Here is a 23681-nt window from a genome sequence, read left to right as displayed (position 1 = left end):
GTGTCAGTGTATCCAGGGTTTTACCTATGGGAGTAAATCAGCTTCTAGCAAAAGATGGTTTGTGGAAGACTATCTAAATTAGCAAGGCAATGTCTCTCACGATTCCTCTTAATGGGGGCAGTGCCTATCTTCCTCCACCCTGACTAATTGATTTTGAGGGCCTCAGCATGGAATTAAGATGAAGAGAGAAATTATGGATTCATGCCTGTAGAGCTTTCAGGCTTTTTCCTCACAATTATGGACAACATTTCTCTTTGTTAAAGAAGGATTGTATAAATTGAGATTAAAAAAGTAGTTCTAAGAAACACTTTAAAGAGTGATGTGGAAAGAATGAAGCATCTGCACTGTATATATATATATATTGTATTTTAATGTGCAAGTGGTACTCTTGGTTACCTTTTTTTATATCAGAAGAACCAAGCATGATACGTGCTAAAGTGTTCTTGCAATATGGCCTGAATAATTCTCATAGTTTCTACAGCAGCAGAACACCTGAAGTGTGATGATTGATGCAGTTATTGCCAGTTTAAGATTGGTGTAACATGGGGCGGGGGGGGTTTCTCCCTTGCAGACAAATTGTATTGCAGCTGAAGGCCGGGAATGAGATGGCACACACCAAAATATTTAAGGTTCTCCATTACTTATCTTATTATATGGATTATGTAATGTTCACAGCCATGTTGTGCTGGAATATTCCTTGACATTTTTAAAAGCTGTTATTTCTGTTTGAACTTTTGTTGTGCTTGCTTTCTCATCAGGAATGATCACACAAGGCAGGATTTGAACTGAGTAGTCATCCCAAATCTGGTTCTTCACCCAGTGTGCAAGAGCTGATCCACGCGCAGAGCTAAGGTACACGTTAATGGCACCTCTGTGCAGAGATGGGTGCTAGGTGGTGAATCCACAAAGCTAGCACCCCTCTAACACCTGGTGAAACATTTTATACACTTTGAACAAGTGTTTGCAATTATTTCTTACTGGTTCTTACCAGCTGAGTCTCCATTTAAAGGCACAGCGCTATTTCTTTTCACCACACCTGTTTTGTGGGGCAGAGGCATTGTCAGTAGCGGGCCTTCTTCGCTAGAGGGTTTTTACTATGCTAGTTAAGATAGTTCACACATAGTTCAAGTAATTTTCTGTTTGGTCTTATGAACCATTTGGTTCTCCTTGAGCTCACCTTTTTGTTTCTTAGCTTGACATTTATGGTGTCTATTCCTTCCCCCAGGGTCATGTCTTGTTAACTATTTGTAAGGGTTGATCAACATCCTCTGGTTTTCATTTTTTTTTCCTGCTTTTCTTTGAAGTAAATAATTTGTGTATCACTAAGGTTTTGTTCTTGCTAACCTGAGAAGAGTCTTTGATTTTATATTTATTTTGTGTAGTCAGGGAGTAGAAAGGTGAATGTCGTTTCTGTATTTGATCCAAATATTGTCGAAAAAGCATATTCATGGCCCGGTGTGCAATAAATCAATTTTCACACACTTGGGGATACATTGCTTATATATTTTAGGTTTGCACAAAGCTGGGGGCTAGGTGGTATTCCACAAAGCAAGCCCACCACATGGGACTTCCTGCAGTATATTTATACACAAAAACTGCAGAACTAGTAAGTTTCCAAGCCCATCCTCATTACACCGATTGGTTAGTAATTTGAATATAATTCTAATAAGCTTGCACAACTGTTTCTACTGTCATGCATGCTCAGGGGAGGGGTCTTCACCTGGGCAAGAGCCTTCTTGACCTAGGGGTGTGATTTTTAGTATTATCATGAGGGTACTTCAGTTAAGGACCTTGAGTCTTGTTGCCAAGTTGGCAGTGCACCCTCAGAGTATCCTTATTAACTCTCTCTTTAAGGCCTAATTGTTCCAGAGTGTCTTTGCTCAAAGCATGGCTGTGTACTTCTTTGATTACAGCCTAAACTTGTCAGCTTAACATACACAAAGTATACCTTGCACAACACAATCAGACCATTTAAATGTTCTGAGTTATCCTTCAACCAAAACCAGTTCAACACAGTGCAGAGCTAAAACTTACAGCAAACTACACTGGAACTTAGGGAAGGCCTGAAATGATCCCCTGAAACAATTCAGCAAATTATAAGGCAAAATTTGAGAAAACTTCTTGCAAGTGCAGCTAAGGAAGTGGCTAAGAAATTAATTGAGAAAGCTGTGGTTTCAGCTCTGCATGTTTTTTACTGGAACTTGATTTCACCATACCCTGTAGTATTTTCTCATTCATGTTCTTCTAGAAGTCCAGGGGTATATCCTTCTTTCCGTGTGGATGTGGCAGTCACTGGTGAAGTGAGAGGGTTGTACCTCCAGCTCTTGTCTGCCACTTGCAGGCTCGTCTACCAATTCACAGAACGGTAAAGAAGGCCTGTGCTAGATAGACATAAATTTAACAATTCACAAATGGTTTGGGGATGACAGTGCTGGTCTTGTAGAAGAAATTATAGTAGGTAATGCTTCTTGCTGGGAAGTTTTAATTTTGGTACTGAATTGATGAATGAAATTAAATTTTCAGTTTATGTGTCTGTGACTGCCTGAGCTGAAATGGTTTATTAAAAACTTTTGTTACTAATGGAAGGCAAAGCTCCATGGAGGCAAAATGCAAGAAAGCAATTTGTGTGCATTAGTGCATTTATATGTTGTACTCCCTGCATACAACATTTTCATCCATTTTCATTTTCCCATGAAACAAGAACCACATTTAATCTGATCTGTATGCAACTTGTGAATGTGGGCAAGCACTGGATAGGATTTTTTATTTCCTTGTGCTGTAAGTGGAGGTGGTGATAATGAAAGAAAGGTAACCATCTGTACCAAAAGACTTAATGCTTGCAAGAACAGCTTAAAGTTCATTTGTGATGTTTGCTTAAACACAGAGGAAGTGACTCAGAATTTTGGAAAATGAGAGAGCACAGTACCTGCTCCTTTGCTAGGGGGCATGTGTCCCTTTGTGAATCACAATTTTCAGCTTCCTATTGTATGAAGGAAATTTCCTTCTATTTCTCCATAAATCCTTCAGCTTAAATGCCTTCCTCAGAAAGGCAAACAAGAGGGTGTAACTCACCTCTTATTTTGAATGGTGGTAGGATTTTTTTTACATAGTGCAGTGCCATTGGTAGGCTTGAGAACAGTGTGCAACAAGCTTGTGTAATACACTAGGTTTCCACTGTATTTTTTTCACAAATCTCTCGTGCTCAGTGCTGCCCTTCCTCGCTCTAGTTCTGCTGCTGGGTGAGCAAGCCACAAAGGGTTTCCTGGTTTGCGGACAAGGCAGTATCCCTGAATGTAATGCATCCTCTTGGTATGTTCCCAGTAGGCCAGAATATGTAAATATCCTTTGGTTTCTATTCTTTCAGCTGCTCCATATGAAATCTGAATAACAGCTTGTCCAACTTGGTATTTTCTTCCCTGTTTTTCCTAGCCAGTACTCACGAAAACAATCTGCCTTGTGCATTGTATGTAAATATTTATTGTGTGGCACTGGTGAGAATACCTATAAGAACCAGTGTTGTCTCTGTTTACTGGTGGTTGGTCACGTTAGCATTCTTTGTAGCCAGGGCCTGAGGACATGCTTGTACCAGGGCTGCATTCAGATGTCCTACCAATCACCAAGCAACAAGAAAAAGAGCAGAGCAGGTGCTTATGGCTATCTGGAAGGGAGCTGGAGAGCTGCTTCACGCTGCTTGATTTTAAAAAACATTTAGGCCAGATGTCTGACATCATAACACTTTATGTCATTGTTTGTATCAGCACTAAGAGAAGGTGAATTTTACTGTACCAAAACATTCTCGACTCATCTTGCAAGTTGCTGTAGCGCAAATGGGCTAACAGATGACTATGTCTATTTAAATTAAGTCCAAAAGAACACTCAGATGTGTTCCCTGTTCTTTTTTAGAGGGCATGTTTCTTAGAAGCTTGCTGAAAAGATTTTTCCTCTCTCTCCCCCCTCCTCCCCCCGGGAAATCTGTAATGGTTTCATGATTCCACAATGATTCCAGGGACATGTCAAAGATAACACACACTGAAATCCTCCAAACATTTTTGTATAGTAAAATGGTTTTATTCCAAACCTCAAAAAAATCTTTCCTGTCAACAGGCCATAAATACTATATGTAAAGTACTAAAAGCCTCTATTAATTGCTTGTGCTTATTACTTGGCCACTGTAATTGCAGTTGTTTCTCTCAGAATATCTACCTGGGCTTTGTGAATGGTATTTTTAAAATTCAAGAGTAAAATACTCCTTTTAGTCAATCCCTTCTTAGTTAGTTAGGTAAAAATGAATGCTCTGCTTGCATGTTTTCACAGACGGGATGACATAAGGTAGCTTCTGCCACTGTGGCTATTTCAAGAACAATGTAGCTAGGAACTGGGAGGTCTGTGCTACAAAGTGCATGGAAAGGAGACACCATTAAGTATGCAGATGAAGGTTTACAAGGAGGAAGATCTAGCTTGCTTGACTCCTTACTTCACAGGTACCAAGTAGCTCACTTAACATTTTCCCCAGAAAAATTAACACCTGAAAGGTTGTTGATAAAACACAGAGACCGTCTTTCCTAAGTTAAAATTCTCTACAGCCTTCTCTTCTTTGCTTCTCTTTTCTGTATACAATAAGCTCTCTTCTGCAGGTGCAGAGTAAAATATTCCCTAGGATTTAGCCAAGGTTGCACTTGTGTTCTGAACCCAGGTTTGCCTGGAGAGAAGCGAGTGTAAGACGGGAGCCAAGTATTGCTTTAAGGCAGGCTCTAACTTCTCTAGTAAGAAAGCGGATAAAGCCAGATGGCAGAGATCAGTCTTTCCAGTGGAGGGCCACTCCACCAATCCTTGGGCAGGTATTTTCTGGATCTTCTACACACATACCTAGACATGTTTAACTTGGAGAAATGCAGGATGATTTCAGCTGAGGATGGAACAATACTGTGCCTCCTAACCTGTCTGAGGCCTTATGTGATAGAGGAGACAAGCAGAAGTACAAATTGCATCATATTTATATGAAGGTAGATGGAGTCCAACACAAGAGAGCTACCTGGAGAAAGCACCTTCTTTCTTGCAGTCCCATGCCAAGCCAGCCCAGAGATAGAGAAAAGACATGGTCCTGGGCAGGCATATGAAAGCCGAGGAGGCTAGTAGGGACCACTTCCCTTTCTTGGGTCACTTCTTTTACCCTCTCCCACCTTGGATTCAAGATGAAAACATGTGGGCCACTCTCATACGAGTGCATGCCCTCATGCTGTTGTTGTGCTTGTGCCTGACTGATGGGCTAGCTCCTTTTCCCCACGCTGCCCTGCTTCGTCTGACCCTACAATGCCCAATGTGGAAGGAGAGCATTGCCCATTTACTGTGGGCGTTGTTAACCTGGGCGGATAACCACCAATGCTGGCACATAGTAAACATGTATTTCTAGCTATTTTGTTCTTTATCTGTGACCTAATATGATACCAGTAATACTACTTATGACATCGACCCACACAGCCTGCAGCTGAAGTCACAGTAGCTGGGTTAATAAAAGGAACTCTGTGGTGGCTGTGCTTGGCCTCTTTGGGGTTAAAGGCAGCAAGTCTTGTTGCTCTTTTGTTGTGAGCAAGCTCTTCTGCCCTAATTCAGCTCCTGAGTTTGGGATCAAAAATCCTGGAGGACTTGTCATCAATGAAAAGCCCAAAATAATGAGTGAGATTTCTAAGCAAGATTGTTACCAACTCACCTCTCCTTATTATTGATGCGTTGCTTAGATAAACATCTCTTTCCTGTAGAAAAACAGTCTTGTCTCACTTGCCTGGAAAAGTTGTTCCTTCTTTCAGTCTCTGTAAATAACCTCTTTCAAGGCTTCCTTTGCCTGGAGTTGCATTGAAATGAGTACTGATAATAAGCCTCTGTTTCTGCCTTAGTTGCTCTTCCCTCAAGCCCTAGAAAACTTGCTTTTCTTGGTACTGCGAGATGAGTTGTTTCTCTGTTATACAATGTCTTCCAAAATTCAGGAGGCACTGCTGCTCTTTAGGGTAATGAGCTGCAGGTCTGTGCTAATTACATAAGGGATATTTGCAGCATTGCTTGTCAGCTACCTCTGCCTATATGTCTGTCATGGTGTCACCATCATTTCTGTCCTTCCAGTCTGAATCCTGGTGCAATGAGCACAGCTAAAGGCTGGACTACTTCATCTACCTTCGAGTGAGCTATGGTTAACACAGGTTGAACGTGCTGAGCAGGGTATAGCTCAGTTAAACAAACTGGTGGGCTAAGAGGATGGAGGCCAGGAGCATAACAAGCAAGTTCTGCCACTGTGCTGCTCAGAGCAATCCCTAGAATGGTACTAGGCAGCAAGGGCTATGAGGTACACCGCAGTGCTCCTGCTACTACACAGGAGTGACTGTAGTGCCTGAATAAGCAGGTAGATAGATATGAATTAAGTGGACGTATAAAGCGAAGAATGTTTGCAAGTGGGCTCAGCTCATCTGGAGATTGTAACTTACACCAGTGCCACTCGCTTTTACAAAAATATAGAGGCTTCTTTTTGCTTGCTTACTTCTACCCATGTGGGACTCATTCTTTCAAAAAAAGTAAAAGCAAGCAACATTAGTGCCTTTTAATATGACTACACTACTTCAGAAAATGCTCTGAAATGCTGCTCTCTGTGATTGTTACTGCATAGAGATCACTCTTGTAATTCAATGTATTAAAACCAGAACAACTCAAATCCTTCTCTTTGTAAATTAGGACGCCTATGAAACTCTGTACGAAGCTTTGATACAGAATCTCCTGGCCAGTATAACTAAAGGAAAGTGATTGTCTAGAAAGTTCCAGTCTGGAGGAAAAGTCTTTATCAGTGAGCATCTGAGGGATTCCATGTGGATCTTTCCTGGAGTGACACAAAAATAAAAAGACCAGCCTAAAACAGAAAGCATTCTGATACTTGTTATCTCCTAGGGAGAAGGAATACACCTGCTGTAGAGAGAATCCTTCCAGCAGGCTCAGATGGCTTGACACCAGGAAACCCGTGAGTCACAGCAGTGTTCGGCAAATCGGTTTAATCATTCATTTGGAGGGCTTCCAATATCAATACTTACCCATGGAATTCCTGGAATTCTGAAGGCCTGCACTTCCCCGCATTTACTTGGAAGCTACTGATATCCCAGTATGTTGCCATTTTCAAAGAACTTTGATTTTTAAAGGCACCTGCAGCATTTCAGAACAAACTTTAAAAAATAATTTCTAAGAGAGATCACCTATCCACATGGAAGTCTGTCACAACAGTAAGCTCTTCCACCCCACTTTACAACAGGGGTCCTCAAACTACGGCCCGCGGGCTGGATACGGCCCCCCAGGCTCCTCAATCCGGCCCCCGGTATTTACAGACCCGCTCGCCCCCCGCCCCCCGCCGGGGGTTGGGGGGGAAACCAAGCAGCCGCAGATGGCTGCCTGCCACTGCATCTGCACCGGCCCCCTGGTTAAAAAGTGTGAGGACCCCTGATTTACAACATCTACAAAATCTCCAACCTTACATTACCTTGGTCATGCTATGCTAAGTTAAGCAAATTGTTTTTTCTAGACCTCTCTGTTAAGTGAAGGAACTGTGAACTGGGATTCAATTTGCCTAGGACCAGACAAACTGGCAGCAGCAGAACTTGGGTTTGAATCGAGTATTTCTAGCTCTGGGTCCCAAAAGTGTATGGTCTATAAGCCCAGAACATTTTCTTCACGCTTGGTGACAGGTAGCTGCAGTAATCACTGGTCAGCTCTAATGTGAAGGTAGACTGCTGCATTTTTGCTTTATCTGGCAGGTAGGCCTATCTCAGTACAAATAAGTTACACAGGCAACAGCAATTACCAGGAATGCTGAGCAAAAGCCAGTGTTGTAATTTAGAGAAGAGGCAACTTGGGGGTCATATGATCCCTTCTCGTGTAATTGCAAGAGTGCTTCAGGAGGGAAAGGTGTAATCTGTTCTCTGTCTATGGTGGATAAGATAAAAGCAGAAGGCTGAAATTACAGGAAATTTAGATTAGATATTTTCCACTTCTTAAGACAGTGAAACATTTGAAAAGATTGCCTGGGAGAAAGTGGGATATCCAGGCCTGGAAATAATAGGAATGGCTAAAATGGTGTTCATGCATTCAAATAGATGGTATGGGCTAGATTAGCATTTTTAACCTGTGGAATATTGACCACGGAGTAACAGTCCATGAGACACGCAGGGTCCATGCAGCATGAAAGGGCAATGCAAAAACAATGTAAAGAAACCAGTCCGTAGCCAACAGGGATGTGGCAGATGTCTGCCCTCTGCTCTGAGGGACTATTTGACATGTTGGGGACAAAACCATTAAAAAAGCATTTTGTAAAAAGCTAACACTTGGACCAAACACTGAATAATGTACTCAGGCATTACCATCCCTCCTAATGGCCATCAAGTTCTGAAATGCTACATGGCTTGTAGCCTTTTCTTTCCTGTTTAAATACTGTTGAGACATTTTTTACTAGCTGGCTTTCTGGGTTCCCCCAGACATCTTGTCTAAGATAATGTCAATTTAGAGAAAGTAACATACCTGGAGATTTTTACAGTGTGTTGATAACAAGCAACTACTGCCAAGAGCCATTCCTTTGTCACTGAAAGCCCCCAAGAGCCTTCTGCATTTTGAGTGACTACCAAAGCAACCAGGGATGCCTCAGGATTAAACATTGCAATTCAGTTCTGCCCCCTGTACGCTACAAGGAAGTTCTTGCTGGGATCGACAGACTCAGGAAAGGGTGGACGATGGCAAATGCCACACTGTAACTTGATTCAGCTGTTTTCTTCATAATTTCTCTGTCTGTGATGTTGAGGCAGTAGCCTGTGCATTTACCAAAGTTACCCTTTGGTAACCAGGAAGTCTTCCCTCTGCCAGCAAACAAAATGAAGGAGTCCTCTAGTTAGAGCTGGCAGAATTTCAAAGGGACCAGCAGTGTTGTTGGTGTTGAATCACCAGGAAAACTACTGCCTTGTTTGCCTACTAGCAAGGCACATGAATCACAAGGAGCTTCCACTAATGGTAACAGAAAGTACAGTGTTTTGTGAGGTTTCCATTCCTATGGTTTCACTCTTTTGGCCCTGCCTCAGGCATTTCTCTCATTATTTCCCATATCCCATTTGTATCCTGGTGGATACCTCTGGCAGGCAAAAAAAGCGCCTAGGTGAGTGGACCACTTGCTAATGCTGACTGCTGCCCAAAGGGATGTGCATCTCCTTGTCTTTCCCTTGGAACAAGCATTAATAAACTGCTGATTTCTATTAACCTATTTTTCCCTGAGACCTCTGTCCTACTTTTGTTTGAAATTAGCTAACTGGTTCAAAAGATATTACAGGAAGCAGACACATGAACAAACAGATAACAGGTAGCTTAAACCTGTAAGCTTTGTTTTCTTAGAAAATCAGGCTAAAACAAATATTGTTTAATCAAATGGTTGCTGCCTGTGAGTTGGCCAAGTCAGGCACCCAAGAGAAAGCCTGCACCTCAAAAACCAGGGGGCCAAATCCAGCAGACTCCCTGGAGGGGGACACTGAATAGAAAACCCCTTCCCAGGCTGATCTGATTGAATCCTCATTGATCCAGTACTGCTTCAGGAGACTGTGGGCACGAGAGATGAAGATCGTGGCTGAAGGACTCGGGCTGGTCCCCATCTCTGATGGTGCCTTCTTTTGGGACTAGAGGGAGAAGCTAAGGTGATGGGTTGAACAATATGGCAAGGGGGGAACTGCAGAATCTCAGTACAAAGTATTGCCTTCCAGGACACCTTTATTAGCCTCCTTGTCATGTGATTCATAGTAAAACATCAGCCTTTAAAAAAAATACCACTCAGATTGAACTGGACACTTTCTGGGTAAGAAGCAATGCTTAGAGAACATTCTGTGCATTTTGGTCTGTCCCACAGGGTAAACAGTAGTTACATCAATAGTTTTAGGTGGTATGTACTGTACCCTATTTACTGCAATATGCTCTGATCCTTGAAAGCCTTCCACTATGTTCATCTTCAGGATGGCTTTCATTCTTTAGTCCACTCCAAGGATGTTAGTTTTCCTCGTAGTTGTCCAGTCTGTCAATGCAATCTCATTTTAATTATATAATGCCATTGCCTAAGGATCTTTCCAGCCCATGTGGGGAGTTTTGGACTGGTGACTTGTCTTGCCATCTTTAGAGAAGATCTTGGTGACTTAAGATCCATACTTGGTGACTATGAGATATCCATATGACTTGAGGCATAGATAACAGGTTGTGTGGTGTACATACTTCCACCTCCAACACCTTCTGTTCTCTGATCTATAGGAAAACCCATGCTTGTGGTGGCCATTAAGACTGATGATGTTGATCTGTTCACTTCTACTACCTTGCTCTAATAGATCTCCAGCCACAAACATCGGCCAAAGTAATTTGCTGGAGTGTATGCCCAACCCCTGCCAATTTTTGTAAAGTACCCCTTGGATCCCAGAGATCTTCTGGCTTTATTAAATTCAAACATGTATGTTTATAGAGAAAAAGAAAGGATCTTTGGCAATCTCATTTTGCCAAGTTACCTCAGTGCACGTAACACAAGGCTTCTTTCCATGTGTTTGAATGTTTTATACCCAGAAGAGACCCTTCATGAGGTACCTGCAAATCCTCAGGCTGCATCAAGTGCAGCTCTATGGCTCAAGGCCCGTAGTGTTGATACAAAGATCTTTGCAATGTTCACACTGCATTCCAAAAAATGCATTTCCTGCAGAAAATGCAAAAAGGATTCTTCTCATGCCACCAGCTGATAGAGTCGTTTTGTGTCATCATAAGCCTGCAGAATTTGATTTTTTTTTTTGGAGATGAAAGCCATTACTTAAGCAAGTCCATTATTTAAGCAAATTATTTTAGCAATAATCACATTCCCATTATGGGAAGTAGAGGGGTTTTCCATTGTTCTTTTGGCTGTTAGTAACCTCCAGTGCAAATCTGTCTGCCCCCCCATAGATGTGTCTCAAGAACTGATACATGAGGAGTTCTTTGGAAGAGCTGAACCTTTATATTTTACCTACAGAAAACAGTGATCTTCTGTTGGTTTTAGGGGAGCTGCTAACACACTGACAAATACTGACTAGCAAAAAGAGGCAAAAATCTCCCATCCAACTCATATAATTCCCTCAAACTCATATCCAAGATGTAAGTCAGATTCATTAATCTGAGTTCTGTGATTGAAAGGTGCTTCCCCCATTCAAGCAGGAGGAAGGAGGGACAAACCTGAGTACTTCGGAACATCATTCTCTTCTTTTTCCACCCAGATTCAATAGCTCAGCTTCTGGCAGCCTGGGAAAATTCAGGCTCTCCTTGAGGGCTCGGTTCAGTAAAGCTCACCACTGAGGCAGCTGGGCTGGCTGGCTGTTTTGTGGCCACTTTGCATGTGGTAAATGCACTGGAGCTCACGCCTCAGCATTGTACTTGACCAGCACCTGAAAATGTGAGTGTGAATCTGAGATATTTGAGTCCTGGTTTTATAAACCAGTTGTGTGCCTGCCTAATTTCATGTATGTGACTGTTTTCAGTGGGACTGAACCATGGACTGAGAGGCACCAAGCTGAAAGACATCTGGTTTATTGCTATGCAAAGAGCAGCCTTTTCATATTGACTGTAGCAGTCACTCGCATCTGTGGCTTGATGTGTCATTTAAGTTCTCTGCCTGAGAAATCAGATTGCTAGGGTTTGCCTTTTTGACATATGATGTAGGAGGATTAATTCATGTGTGCCCTGGACTTCAGAGAAGTCTGTCAGTATGAAAAACTGTAATTAAGAATTGTTCATCCTGCACTTGAGAACACTTGCACAACAGCCTTATCCTTAGCTCTGGCTCACTGTTTGCCACTGCTGCTCAAAGCAGTAAAGGTTGAATGTGCTCAGCAGGAGCAGAATTAGACTAAAAATTTACTTTCAAGACAGCCATTGGAAATGCAAAGTTGGGGAAGAACCTAAAGCTTTTAGAACCAAGGGAGACTCCAAAGGCCAAAGCAGTCAGTGATAGATTTCCATTGACTCCAGCAGGCTTTGAACCAAGTCTGTATCTCCCACAGGTGTCTCAGATAGTTATCACTTCATCACCATACATACCTCTTCATCTTCTTCTCTCAGAAAACAGGAATCCAGCAAGCTCTTCAAGCCAGGAGACAATTTTTTCTGACGTCAAGGAAAGGGAAGAAAACAGTATGTTGTTTCTACAGCTATCAAAAATCTAACATCCTAATATAAAAATATAAATGGAAAAGAATTGTGAAGGATTGGAATATATACTTGTGGAAGTGAGCAGCTTTTTCCCTGGGGCTGAATTTGGACTTGGATTTGATCTTGAGATAGCTATAGAGTTGTAAAACTAGTTTAATGGAGTTGTAAAAAGTCAGTATGATGCTGAAGGAAAAAAAAGATCAAGCTTTCAGAAATAGAATAAAGAAGGACTTTGGGATTTGAGGGAGTCAGGAGCAGCACATCTGTGTCACCTGTAGACACTGGATCCATATGGAGGTGGTGAGTGATAGGGAGTGGGAAATGACAGGCAATGCCCACCAACACCTTCAGTTGTTCAGATAAAACCCACTTTGCAGAAGACTGGATCTCCCTTGTAGAGTATTGTATTGTCCATTTCATGCCTTTAACATTCTGGGTGAGGATTTCTTGGAAGTAAGGGGAAGAAAAGGGATAGGTGCTGTATAACCAGCTAGCCTGGCTCTTAGTACACAGTTATCTAGGGTGCGGAGGAGGATGTATGGAAACTGTGAAAAATAATGCTGAGGGCTAGAGCACAGGAGCAGGCCGGAACTATTTTATCCAGTTGCTGGTGGAAAAGTAAGGCTGAGGTGAAGGGTGGGGGGAGCAAAGGTGACAGCAGCAATTAATTGGGGGGGGGGGGGGGGGCGGGGGGAATGTTGGAAAAAAAAGAAAAATGGAAACATGCTTCTTGGCTGTGGAGCATTCTGTCTGCACAGGGTGGGCCTGGCTAGATGTGGCATTCGGCAGAACTTCCAGATAGCAGGCAGAAATGAGAGTGGGGTGGGTGGGAACTTCCTACAGCTTTCCTTCTGCTTCGAGTAATTGTTGAATGTCGAGTCTATGTGCCCATGTCACTGGCAGCGGGTTGGTCCCTGGCCAGGGGCAGGGTGGGAATGAACAATTGGCTGGGGAAATAGCAATAATAAGATAAGGATTGCTGGGGAGGTAATGAGCATGAGACTGGGGATGTACAGCTGTGGGGCACGAACACTTCCCTGGAGGGGCAGCAGCAGTATATAGCAGGGGGGCAGGGGGATTGAGAGCTCCTGTGTTGGGGTCTGTATTTGAGTGCTGTAGGAGGCCAGGGCTGTAAGGAGCAAGAAGTGTGGCTGGTTGTGAGGAAGTGGGGTGGTACATGAGAGGGTGGAAGTTCAGAAGATGCATGCTGATGGTGACATTTAGGAAGAGGGAGAGGAAGAATTTGCAAGGATGTCTGGGGTCCTGCTTTGGAGAGGAGCCGGAAACTAGGAGATTTACAGGAGAAGACAGGACAAGAGTCTTCTGCTGTATCTTGTTTTCTGCTGGGATAGAGTTTATTTTCTTCTTAATGGTTGATAGAGTGCTGTGTTTTGGATTTAGTGTGAGAATAATATTGATAACACACTGATGTTTTAGTTGTTGCTAAGTAATGTTTACCCTAAGTCAAGAACTTTTCAGTTTCTTCCTGTGCTCTGCCAGTGAGGAGGTGCACAAAAAGCCAGGAGGGAGCAGAGCTGGGACAGCTGACCTGAACTAGACAAAGGGATATTCCATACTGCAGAACATCATCCTCAGTATATAAACTGGGGGAGCTTGCCTGCGGACTGGCTGGGCATCGGTCAGTGGGTGGTGAGTAATTGTATTGTGCATCACATTGGTTTTTTTCCCCTGGGTTTTAATTCCTCTCTCTCCCTCTCCTCTTCATTATTATTATTGTTGTTAGTACCATTATTATATTTTACTTTATTTCAGCTCTTAAACTGTTCTTATCTCAGCCCACGGGTTTTACCTTTTTTCCAGTTCTCCTCCCCATCCCACTTGGTATGGGGCGGGGTGTGAGTGAGCAGCTGTGTGGTACTTAGTTGCTGGCTGGGCATTAAACCACAACACCCTGGCAGCCCGTATTCTACCCGCAGCTTCAGTGGCTGACACCAGCACACACTCCCTGCCATCTGACGCAAGGCTATGCCTCCCTTGCTCTGACCACCCGGGCACCCTGCGGCTCTTGCTCCCTTAAGGCTTTCCGTCTCTTCAGATGACCATCAAGGCTGATGTTAGCCCAGGAGGCTGTGCAGTTGCCTTGCGTGGCAGGGTGCTCCAGAAAACAGGCTGCAGAAGGAGGAAAGCGCGGTACCCCCCCCGCCCCCGGCAGCGCAGCCCTCCCTGCTGCCACCGCGGCTGTTACCGTGGCGCTGCGCCGCACGGTGCCTGGCGCTGCTGTCACCCCAGCCGGACACACGATACCTCCGCATCGCGGCTTCTCGGCTTCGGCTCCTGTTCTCTGCTTGGGAAACAAACGGTATCTTCCTTTGTTTAGAAAATCCGCCAAGAGACCTGCCTGCGGGGACCGTCCGCTTCTGACCACAGTCGGTGTCGATCTGTTCATGGTGGCAGGGCTTGCTCTGTCCCAGTGAAATGTGCTTAATTGTCATCATTTAACCTTCCACCTTTTGTCATTTGTGACTGATGCAAGCTCGCTACCTGGGGGAGACCTGGGGAAGGATATGCATGCAGCTGTCTTGTCCAGCTGCTTGCCCACACTCATTACAGCTTTGTTTAAGCAGAGGAAGCAATCTTGTCAGTACTTTTCCTCTCAACGGTGTGGATTCCCTTTTTGGCTGCAGCATTTGGGTAGTGGCTGCTGTATGAATGGTGCCACAGTTTGCACGCCATAGTGATTTCATTTTGGGGAGGACAGTGGGGTGATGTGCCCTACTTCTGCTTCAGTCTGAAGGCTGCTTGTTGCATGTCAGTGCAGCCATAGTTGTAGCTGTGGCAGTCCTCCTCTGACTCAGGTTTCCCCAGCCCTGGTAGTGCTGTAAAAAGCTGCAATTTACCCTTCCCTTCAAAAAAGGCCACTGAATAAATGTTCCCTTCCCCTCACTTCTCACTGGCTTGGTATCTGGTGTGCAGTCTCAGTCCAGTCTGAACCATCTGTAGCATGAGAAAGAAAGACATGTGAAAAGGGGAAAACCATACAGGAGGACTTTACAGGAGGTTGCCAGTGTCTAAGGAAGCCAAAAACCACAAAGCCATAGTATCTTGGCTTGAAATGTATGCTTACCTTGATCATGGTATACTATACAGTTGTGGTATTTGCCACCTCCTTTTGGAGGTCAAGATCAGAATGACTTATGTGAGACTGGCTAAGATTTCCCTAGAAAGGATACCATTCTATAGAATCTTATATGTTATTCAGGAGAGGAAAAGACCACCTGGAGCATTTCTGTTCTGCTCAGATACAGTATGCTCCCCTCACCTGTGTGTTTGAGTGCACTTTTGAACACCTCTGCTGATATTTATGCAAAACACTCTTTCTTCTTGTGGTTAGGAGTCTAAATGGACTACTTTTCTAGTGAATCCATCTGGTTACCATACCCAGGCACAAGGCAGGGGCAGCAGAGGAATCACTGAGTCTAGGGCAGATGAGGCTCCGAGAAGAAGACCCTTAAAAGTAACCATGCTTAAGCAGAGGATTCAACAAAGCAATGTTGACTTGATGAACATATGGCTGGGTGCTCCAGTCTCAGAGGAAGGTCTGTCTTTCCTTACATTCCTCCTTTGCTTTTCTGTTAGGTACTTTACCCTCTGGGACAGAGCTGAGCAGCTATGCATATGAGATTGACTTTTGGGGCTGATGATGCTGGTGTGATCTATGCTCTGTGCTAGAAGGCAGTGAAAAAGCCCCTTCCTTCATATCCTCCCAAAGGCCAAATTTCCCCTTGTCATATGGATGACACTGCAAATAAAACCAACTGGTGATTCTCTCCTTTACCCTTTATGTGGCAGTTTGGGAGAAGGAAGGAGTCTTGGTGATTTGATCCCTAGAAACCTTCCTCACTAGCACAGATCCAGCCATAGAAACAACACTGCATTCCTGGGAACTGGCTGAAATCTGCTTTTCCCTGCCTCCACTGTTGGCATCCCCATTGCTGGAGCATCCTGGACTCTTAAGACCTGGCCTCTTGCTTCCATGTCAGAAGTAGAATGGAGGGCTTTCCCTGACCCAGAGAGATGGCTTGGCTGCACCATTAGTGCTGGGGAGCAGCAGGAGCAGAACTCATTGGGAGCTGGCAGCCCAGGAATAACAAACTACTTTTCTGTCACTTTTGGAGGTGCTTGGGAAGAACATGGCCACCCTCAGCCTGGCTGGGACTCTTCCTTGAGTTCTTCACCCTGAAGAGCTTTTATTAGGTCTCCTGGGTGACACCATGAGTACTGCGTGGGGCTGCCATTTTTGGAAAATATTTAATGAGCTCTCGCTGCTGTGGGCTCATCAGTTCTGCACAAAGACCCAGGAGCTGTGACGTTTGCTGGGGAGGGGATGGTGGTCTTGACTGTCACTGATGGCCTGCTTAAAAGGTTGTACCCACTGCAGATGGGCCGATTTCAGGACCCTGCAGCCCTTTGCTAAAGGGAAGGCCAAAAAGAGAGATTTACTAGAGATGAGGAAGGGCAAAGTTTAAGATTAAGAGAGGAGGTGACAGCAGTCACCCAGAAGGTACCCATGAACCTGCCAAAGCGAGGACATTCATCAGTGTTTTTTTCTGTCCTTCAGCTGGGGCTAAAAAGGAGATTTCCAAAGACTCACCCAGCAGGGGAGGTACCTGTGTTGTGAAGTCCTGTTTTTTTTGGAAATAAATGTGAAATAGGAGATCCCTAAAGTCGAATAACAAGCCTCTGAGATTTCCCATCAAATGCTCTAATTTTGGCCAGTTACAGGGCTCCCCAGTCAAGGAATGTTGGTCATTTCCTTTCCTCCTGAGGACCATGTCAGATGGAGGAAGGAGCGAAGTGAAATCTCTGGAGACAAGAGATGGAGGGTCTGGAAAAATTATGTTTCCTGGAGTCCTAGGCATGGCAAGACTCCAGAGAACTGTCAGTGGAGGAAGGAGCAAGACAAGAGTCAGTTAACCCCTAAAAGGGAATTTTCCAGGAGCTCTGGTTGTGAGGCCAGCCCAGCCTGACAGCCTGTGAGGAAAGAGGCACATGAAGAGAGATGGTACTGGCACGGCTTGCAGCATACCCCTCCTCACAGCAATGCCAGCTAACTGGCCCACGTGTGCACTAACCCATTCCCTGCCATGGTTGCCACCCTGGGCATTACTATAATGATTTACTAGCGCTATCTGACTCTTCTTAAGGAATAATAGAAAAGTTCCCCTCTTTATGCATGCCCAGTCATTTCCTAGTCTGTGCCTTACCTCCAAATCTGCTGTTCTCATTGTGCTGTTGTACTACTTTTCCAGCTTTAATTCAGAAAGAAAGAGTTTTGATGGTGACTCTTTTTCTGAGTAAAATGAAAAAAAAAAAAAATGTTTTCCCAGCTGTGTCCAGAAAAACCCAGACACACAGAGGAAAATCCAATAAATGATTAACTCAGTCTTTCCATCTGCAGATAATGGTGTTTCTGGTTGTTTTTTTAAAATTTATTTTATTTTGTTATTATTATTATTATTAGCCTTCTTCTCCATCATGGAAAGAGAGAGTCTCTATTTGATTTGAAATGCAATGTACTGAGCTATTTTCTGGTAAGTACCTGGATGATGGCTTACCTGTGGATTTCTGCCTCTTGAATGAGGGGAAATAAATTGGAAGTGAGATTCCTCTACTCTTCTCATCTTCTTGTGAGAGAAGAATAATGAGCAAGAGAGCGCCTTTATAGGCAAAAGATTACAGAGTTTATGCATTGGTTATTATTTACAGACCGCTGATTGCAATACATTTTTTTTTATTTTTCTGAGGAGGTGGAGTGGTGAGAGAAGGTATTTTCAGCCATGAATTTCTGACCCAGATGATTAATGTTTGTCTTAGGAAGTGGTGGTAAGAGGCTGGTGCCAGCTGCATGGAAAAGGCACTGACACAGCAATGCGGTGATGCTCAATCCATGCATCCACTCAGATGCTGCCCTGCTGGTGAGGGAAAGCACCCTGTGGCCCCACGGTGTGACCAGAGGCAGGTTTGATCCATGTGGTATGGTCAGAAAAATGAGTTTGGTTTGCTGCACTGCTCCCACTCTGGTGATCAAGTGTGGGGCAGCTTGACAGGCATACCTTGGCAGCCCCTAGACACTGCATAACTTACCCATTTTCCTGTTTCTTGACCTGTTTTCCATCCAAGACTCCTTGCAAATGAAGAATCCACCACAATTACTTTTTTGCCTTGGGTCCCAGTCTTGCTGCATGGCATACCCAAACTTGATATTTTCAATAGTGTTATCTAGGCAATCTCAGCTGATTACCAGAGCACCACTGGCCTTGCAAAGTTCTGCTCTTCAAAATAACCCCAGCAACTGCCTTTTGCAGTTTGGCCACTTCTCGCACAACTCTCCCTTAATGAAGCTGAGAGATCCAGCCATCCCTTGCAGTGTCTTTACACTGCTACTGTTTTGCCATGGCCAGCAGTTTCTGACGTTGTCTCTAGTTTGCTGTGCCTTGTTTGCCTAGCTGAACCTCAGCCCAGCACCCACGCCACAGCTGGGTCGCCTGCCTGGTATTGGGTCCCTTCTCCCCATCAGTGCCCTTGGCCAGGGGATTTGCAGCAGCTTAGCCAGTGAACCAGGCTGGACACTCCTGCAGGGTTGACTATTCACCACCTTCACAGTGGCTGCCTGCTGAGTACCTGACTGCCTCTTTTTTTTAAATTATTATTATTCTAGGTTGGGTTATGTCAAAATGCATGCTGTATGCTCAAACTTGAACTCTTAAGCAATTCAGAGTGCTCTGTAGCTGTGACAAGCCCTCATAACTGCTTAGAAAGCTGCCAGTTTTTGTGCCAACTTTTGCTGACATTTTTTTTGCTTTTTTGGATATAATTAACTGGAAACTTAAATCAAGCCTTTGGGCAAAAAAAACAGAAATTTCCTTCAGAAATGAACTACAAGCACCCCATTTCTTTGCTGATTGCCTGTTCACAGTAGTTTTGGGATTTAATATTGCCCTCATGCAGAAAACGATAATCAGTGGTACAAGAAATACCACATTCCCTTGTGCAAATCTCAGGATGGGTGGTGCCAAACCCCATCACCCTCCTTTGCAGTGAGGTAAACCGACAGCTAGGTAGATGCCAGCATGGCAGGGGCTTGCAGGGTCATCCTCCCGCGAGCAACACTCTCCTCTCCCAGTACTACAGCACAGAGCACACTGGCGGCAGCCTAAATGTCCGGGTGACTCAGGCCAGATGCCTGGATCAGAGAGAAAAGGTTAAATTCTCCTCAATACAAATAGAGGGAAAAACCCAAACTGGAGTGCAGTGGCTGTGGCTGCCACCTAGGTGCCCAGGGCCGGGTGATGGGCAGCTGCCTTGCGAGGGGTAGCATCAGCCTCCCCCTCAAACCAGGCTTACCTCAGCCCTGCTGGGGAGGAGGGAGGCAGGGCGTATCAGCTCCTCTGAGACCCAGGCACATGGTGGTTTCTTCTTCCACTGTGTTAGCCAGCTCAGATGTGGCACAGATGGGGAATCCGCAGCCTGTGCCCCTGCACCGGCCCCCGGGGCCTCAGAGGCGCCTGAAACAGATGGAACAAACCCCTGCCACAGCCAACACATGCTTGGTATTGCAGCCCTGGCTGGGGGTGAGGGGTGAAGCCCTCCAGCACATCACCCTGCCCCACTGGGGCACTGCAGTCCATGGCACATGTTGGCCACAGATGGATGGGCATGGCGCTGCATCAAAGGGACATGCTGCTCACATGTGTGCTGGGCTCAGTGCTGGCACACGGGACAGAGGGGGACGAGGCAGTGCCTGCAGGCCCACAGAGGGACCTCTTCAGGACCCGTGCCAGTCATTTTGGGGGATGGAAAACCAGGTTTTCATCCAACTTTTTCCCAGAGGACAGCAATGACTAGATTGGAGGGCTGCTGAGCAGGAGGCAGATCCTGTACTGCTCCTGGGACACGTGGGTTGCAATGTCCAGAGCCTGTGGGAGCCTTAGAATGGGGAGAGCGGAAGCTTCAGGGAAAAAGTGGGATGCCTTCTGATATACAGGGTATACCAGGCCTGGGGTACCCAGACAACAGAGGCACCAGGTGGCATGGGTGGAAATCTGGAGCAGCAGTGCTCAGGGAAGTATGGAGCTGGAGGTGGTGAGAAAGAGGAGGTTCTGGTCAGGAGGAGCAGCGTGGGTTCTGTGTGCCAGAGCCCTGTTGGGAGGAGCACGGGGAGATGCTACTGTATGGAGCCTCCAGATGAGCTTGGAAGAGCCCTGGGATGGTGTGCCATACAGGGAAAGCTCCAGGCCAGGGTGCATCATGCTTTAGGCTGCCAGAAAAGGATTTTTTTTGTTGTGGGTTTTTTGTTGTTGTTGTTGTTTGTTTGTTTGTTTTTGCAAGTTGGTGCTGGAGAACCAAAAGGCTGATATTGCCCTGTGCTGGCAGGGGCTGTGGTTCCAGCAGTGAGCCAGGGGGCCAGTGGGGAGCAAGGCAGGGCTGCACTTTCCCCTCCGCTGGCCCCTAAGATGCTGCTGTGTCTGGGTGTGGTATGTTTATGTAGTGACTTCATGGTGATGCACTTCTACCACCAGGACTGTCCAAAGCCTTTCACAACAGCAAAGCATCGGGAACAGCCTTGCCTTCCACCTAAAACAGGCAGCTTTGTTTTCCAGTGCAGGGAGAGGAGCAAACATGAAGTGCTTAGCCAGTCCTGGTCCTTGCTCCAGATTGCTCCAGAAAGGCTATCAATTTTGGTGGGTTAAAAAAAAAAAAAATAAAGCTTTTAACTGCTACTGAACGGAATGCAAATACATTGAAATTGCAGAAACTAACATCCTTCTTTATCCAGTCTGTCAGCTACTTGTGTAGTTAACTCCTGTAACTGGGCCCATGAGATTTGGGGGTATTTTCTAAAGTGCGGCTTCTGACAGGGAAACCCCAGTTTATGAAAAAGGACAACTTGCGGAGCTCCTGGTTAGAGAAATCCTAACAATGCCATCGCGTGCTTAGAGACCCGAGAAGGCAAGAGAACTTCCAGTGAACCGTGGAAAAAAAATAAATGAAGAATCCGTTTTGAATGTTCAGATGGGCTCACTGGGGAGACATCTGCGCCCTTTCGCTTTCTGAAGTCGGGCTGCGAAGGAAAGCCCCCGGGCTGGAGCAGGCTTTTGGGTGGGTGGGTGTTTTTGGGTGGGTTTTTTTGCCCCAGCAACTCCGAGCCGCAGTGAAGGGATTTAGGAGCGGAGCGGAGTACAGCGTGTCCTGGCCCCGCGGGCGCCGGCCGTGTCGCTGCCCCGCGCCGCTGCGGTGGGCACGCCGCCTTGCTCGTGGCTTTCGCCCCGTTACTTCGCTAATCTCGAAATAATTCCTCTTTTTTTGAAAAATCTTTTCGAGGAGCACGTGGTACTCCGTTCCCCTTCCCGTACTCACGCCCCCCCCGCCCCCTTCGGGCAGCCCCCTCCCCTCCCCTCCCCTCCCCTCCCCTCCCCCTGCCCTCCGCTCCGTTCCCCTCCCCTCCGGGCAGCCCCCCCCCCGCCCCCCCCCGCCACCCGGCCGAGCCCCGGCCCGCCCCCGCCCCGCCCCGCCGGGCCCGGCCCGCGCCGCTCCCGCGCCCGCCGCGCCCACCGTGCTGGGGCTGCCCGCGCCGCGCTGCCCGGCTCCGCCGCCGGCGGCAGGGCGCCCCGGGCCCCGGGCCGGCAGGGCGCTGCGGGCGGCAGGGCGCTGCGGGCCGGCAGGGAGCCGCGGCCCGGCACGGCGCGGCACGGCGCGGCAGAGTCGGCACGGCGGCGCGGGAGGGCGGCTGCGATCCGCCGCGGCCGGGATGGGAGATGGAAGGAGCCGGCGGCGCGGTAAGGGGCGACGTGTGCCCGTGCGGCGGCGGGGGGTGCGCGCCGCCGGGGGCACTTTTTCCCCTTCATTTACTTTGACCTTTCCACCCCCCACCCCCCTTCTCTTTTCTTGTGTCTTCGCCCTTTTTCTTTTTTCCCTTTATTTTTCTTTTTCCGTATTTCCATTTCCTTTTTGTTTTCCTTTTTCTTTTCCCTTTTTTATTTCTTCCTGTTCTTTTTTCCTCTTCCCTTTTTATTTCATTTTTCTCTCCTTCCTTTTTTCTCCTTCTTTTCACACTTCCCTAAAGGAAAAAAGCTCAGAGCCTGCTTCAGGGCTCATTACTGCTAGATCCCCAGAGACACCAACTGCACCAGGGAGGCTGCACTGGGACCCCCACCCCAGGGGTGAGATCCCCAACCTGCGTTTGTACAGTTGGTTTTTCTTCAGTCTCCACACTTGTAACTTGGCTGTGTAACAAATCACCACTGTTGGTGCACTGACAAGCTCTTTTAATCATACCACGTTCTCGAATTAAATGAGGTGTTGTGAAAAAGCCAGCGTCTTTGGCAGAGTAGTAGCTCTGTGCTTTCTGGGGAGGAGTGGCGTTGAGGTGAATTCATCGGTGGCGTAAAGTTTTAGAAAGTTAAACATACACAGGGACGCTCCTGTGCAGTTGTGGCATTATCTTCATCCTTGCTACCGGGGACTGGAGCTACGCTTCTCAGCGTATGGGAACATAAACAGAGTTGTAGTGAGCTTGAACTTCACGCAAACTCAGCAAAGATGCTAACATCCCGTATAGATGCAGTACTGCCATGCCATAAGCAGCAGTTACCTGGCTCCCACAGGGTGCCACTTAGTAAACTTCAGGCAGAGCACATCAATGTGTTACTGAAGATACTTGGGTGTGTGACAGGCAACTGCAATTACTGCTGCTTTTGCAGCTTCAGTCACACTTTAATTCTGTCTGCGTGTAGGGCCATTCAAACAGAGAGAGCAAGTCAAATGCAGTATTTCTAATGAAACTTGTGGCTGCACACCCAGTGTTTGAAGCAGTTGTAATAATGGGCTGCTGAAAATCATCCAAGCCTTTCTGGTTTAGCTAGTAGAAAGAAACCTCTTTCTACTCCAAACACTTTTTCATATCCTTACTTGATGTGTTTCAGCAGATGTTACCAGTTTAACGCTAGCTATGAATCTGACCAAGCTCTGTTGATGTACACAGACTGAGAGTTTGGCTATATAGATGCTGGTTTTAGGGTATGCCTTTGGTCAGAGAGAAGGTGAGGTTAAACCAAGTGTGAGTCCCTGTGTAAATCCTCCCCTTCAATTACAGCCTTGGTTCATTGCAGGTAAGAGTATAAGAAAATCCTTTAAGGCAGTGGTGATGTTAAAAATAATTCTAAGAAGCTGATGCACTGCTCTCTTCAAAATCATTACAACAAAAGAATTAGGACTTCTTGATACATAAAGAAAAATCTTGCACAACTTACCTGTGTGAAAGGGGTCCTCTTGTGCTGTTGGTACTTGAGCAGATTATCTGATTTGCTGTTGCCATTTCTATGCCATCACATTGAGAAGGAAGAGCACAGTGAGGATCCTAATAAACACAGTAGTGGTGTTTTTTTTCCAGCAATAATTTATTTGCTCTTTTCAAGCTGCTTAGCTGAAAGACCTGGATGTCATTCAGAGTATTT

The 23681-nt window shown here is 45.8% G+C and overlaps 1 protein-coding gene across 7 annotated transcripts in view; it reads left to right on the top strand.

The window, feature by feature from the left end:
- Nucleotides 1-23681, top strand: part of PSD3 (pleckstrin and Sec7 domain containing 3) — a 140452-nt gene that overhangs the window by 268 nt on the left and 116503 nt on the right. For 2 of the 7 annotated variants that reach the window (XM_056324301.1, XM_056324300.1), the window contains exon 1: nucleotides 21798-22004. In XM_056324301.1, the coding sequence (XP_056180276.1) occupies nucleotides 21984-22004 (21 nt within the window). In that variant the 5' untranslated portion in view covers nucleotides 21798-21983. Of the gene's footprint in view, nucleotides 1-758; nucleotides 853-21786; nucleotides 22005-23681 lie in introns of those variants that run through there. The other 5 variants (XM_056324302.1, XM_056324303.1, XR_008819387.1 and 2 more) reach the window with 5 other exon arrangements.

This window comes from Falco biarmicus, chromosome Z, assembly GCF_023638135.1.
Source record: "Falco biarmicus isolate bFalBia1 chromosome Z, bFalBia1.pri, whole genome shotgun sequence".
Classification (NCBI taxonomy): Eukaryota; Metazoa; Chordata; class Aves; order Falconiformes; family Falconidae; genus Falco; species Falco biarmicus.
Note: the sequence above shows the minus strand (reverse complement) of the source record. Positions and strands in the feature narration are given on the sequence as shown.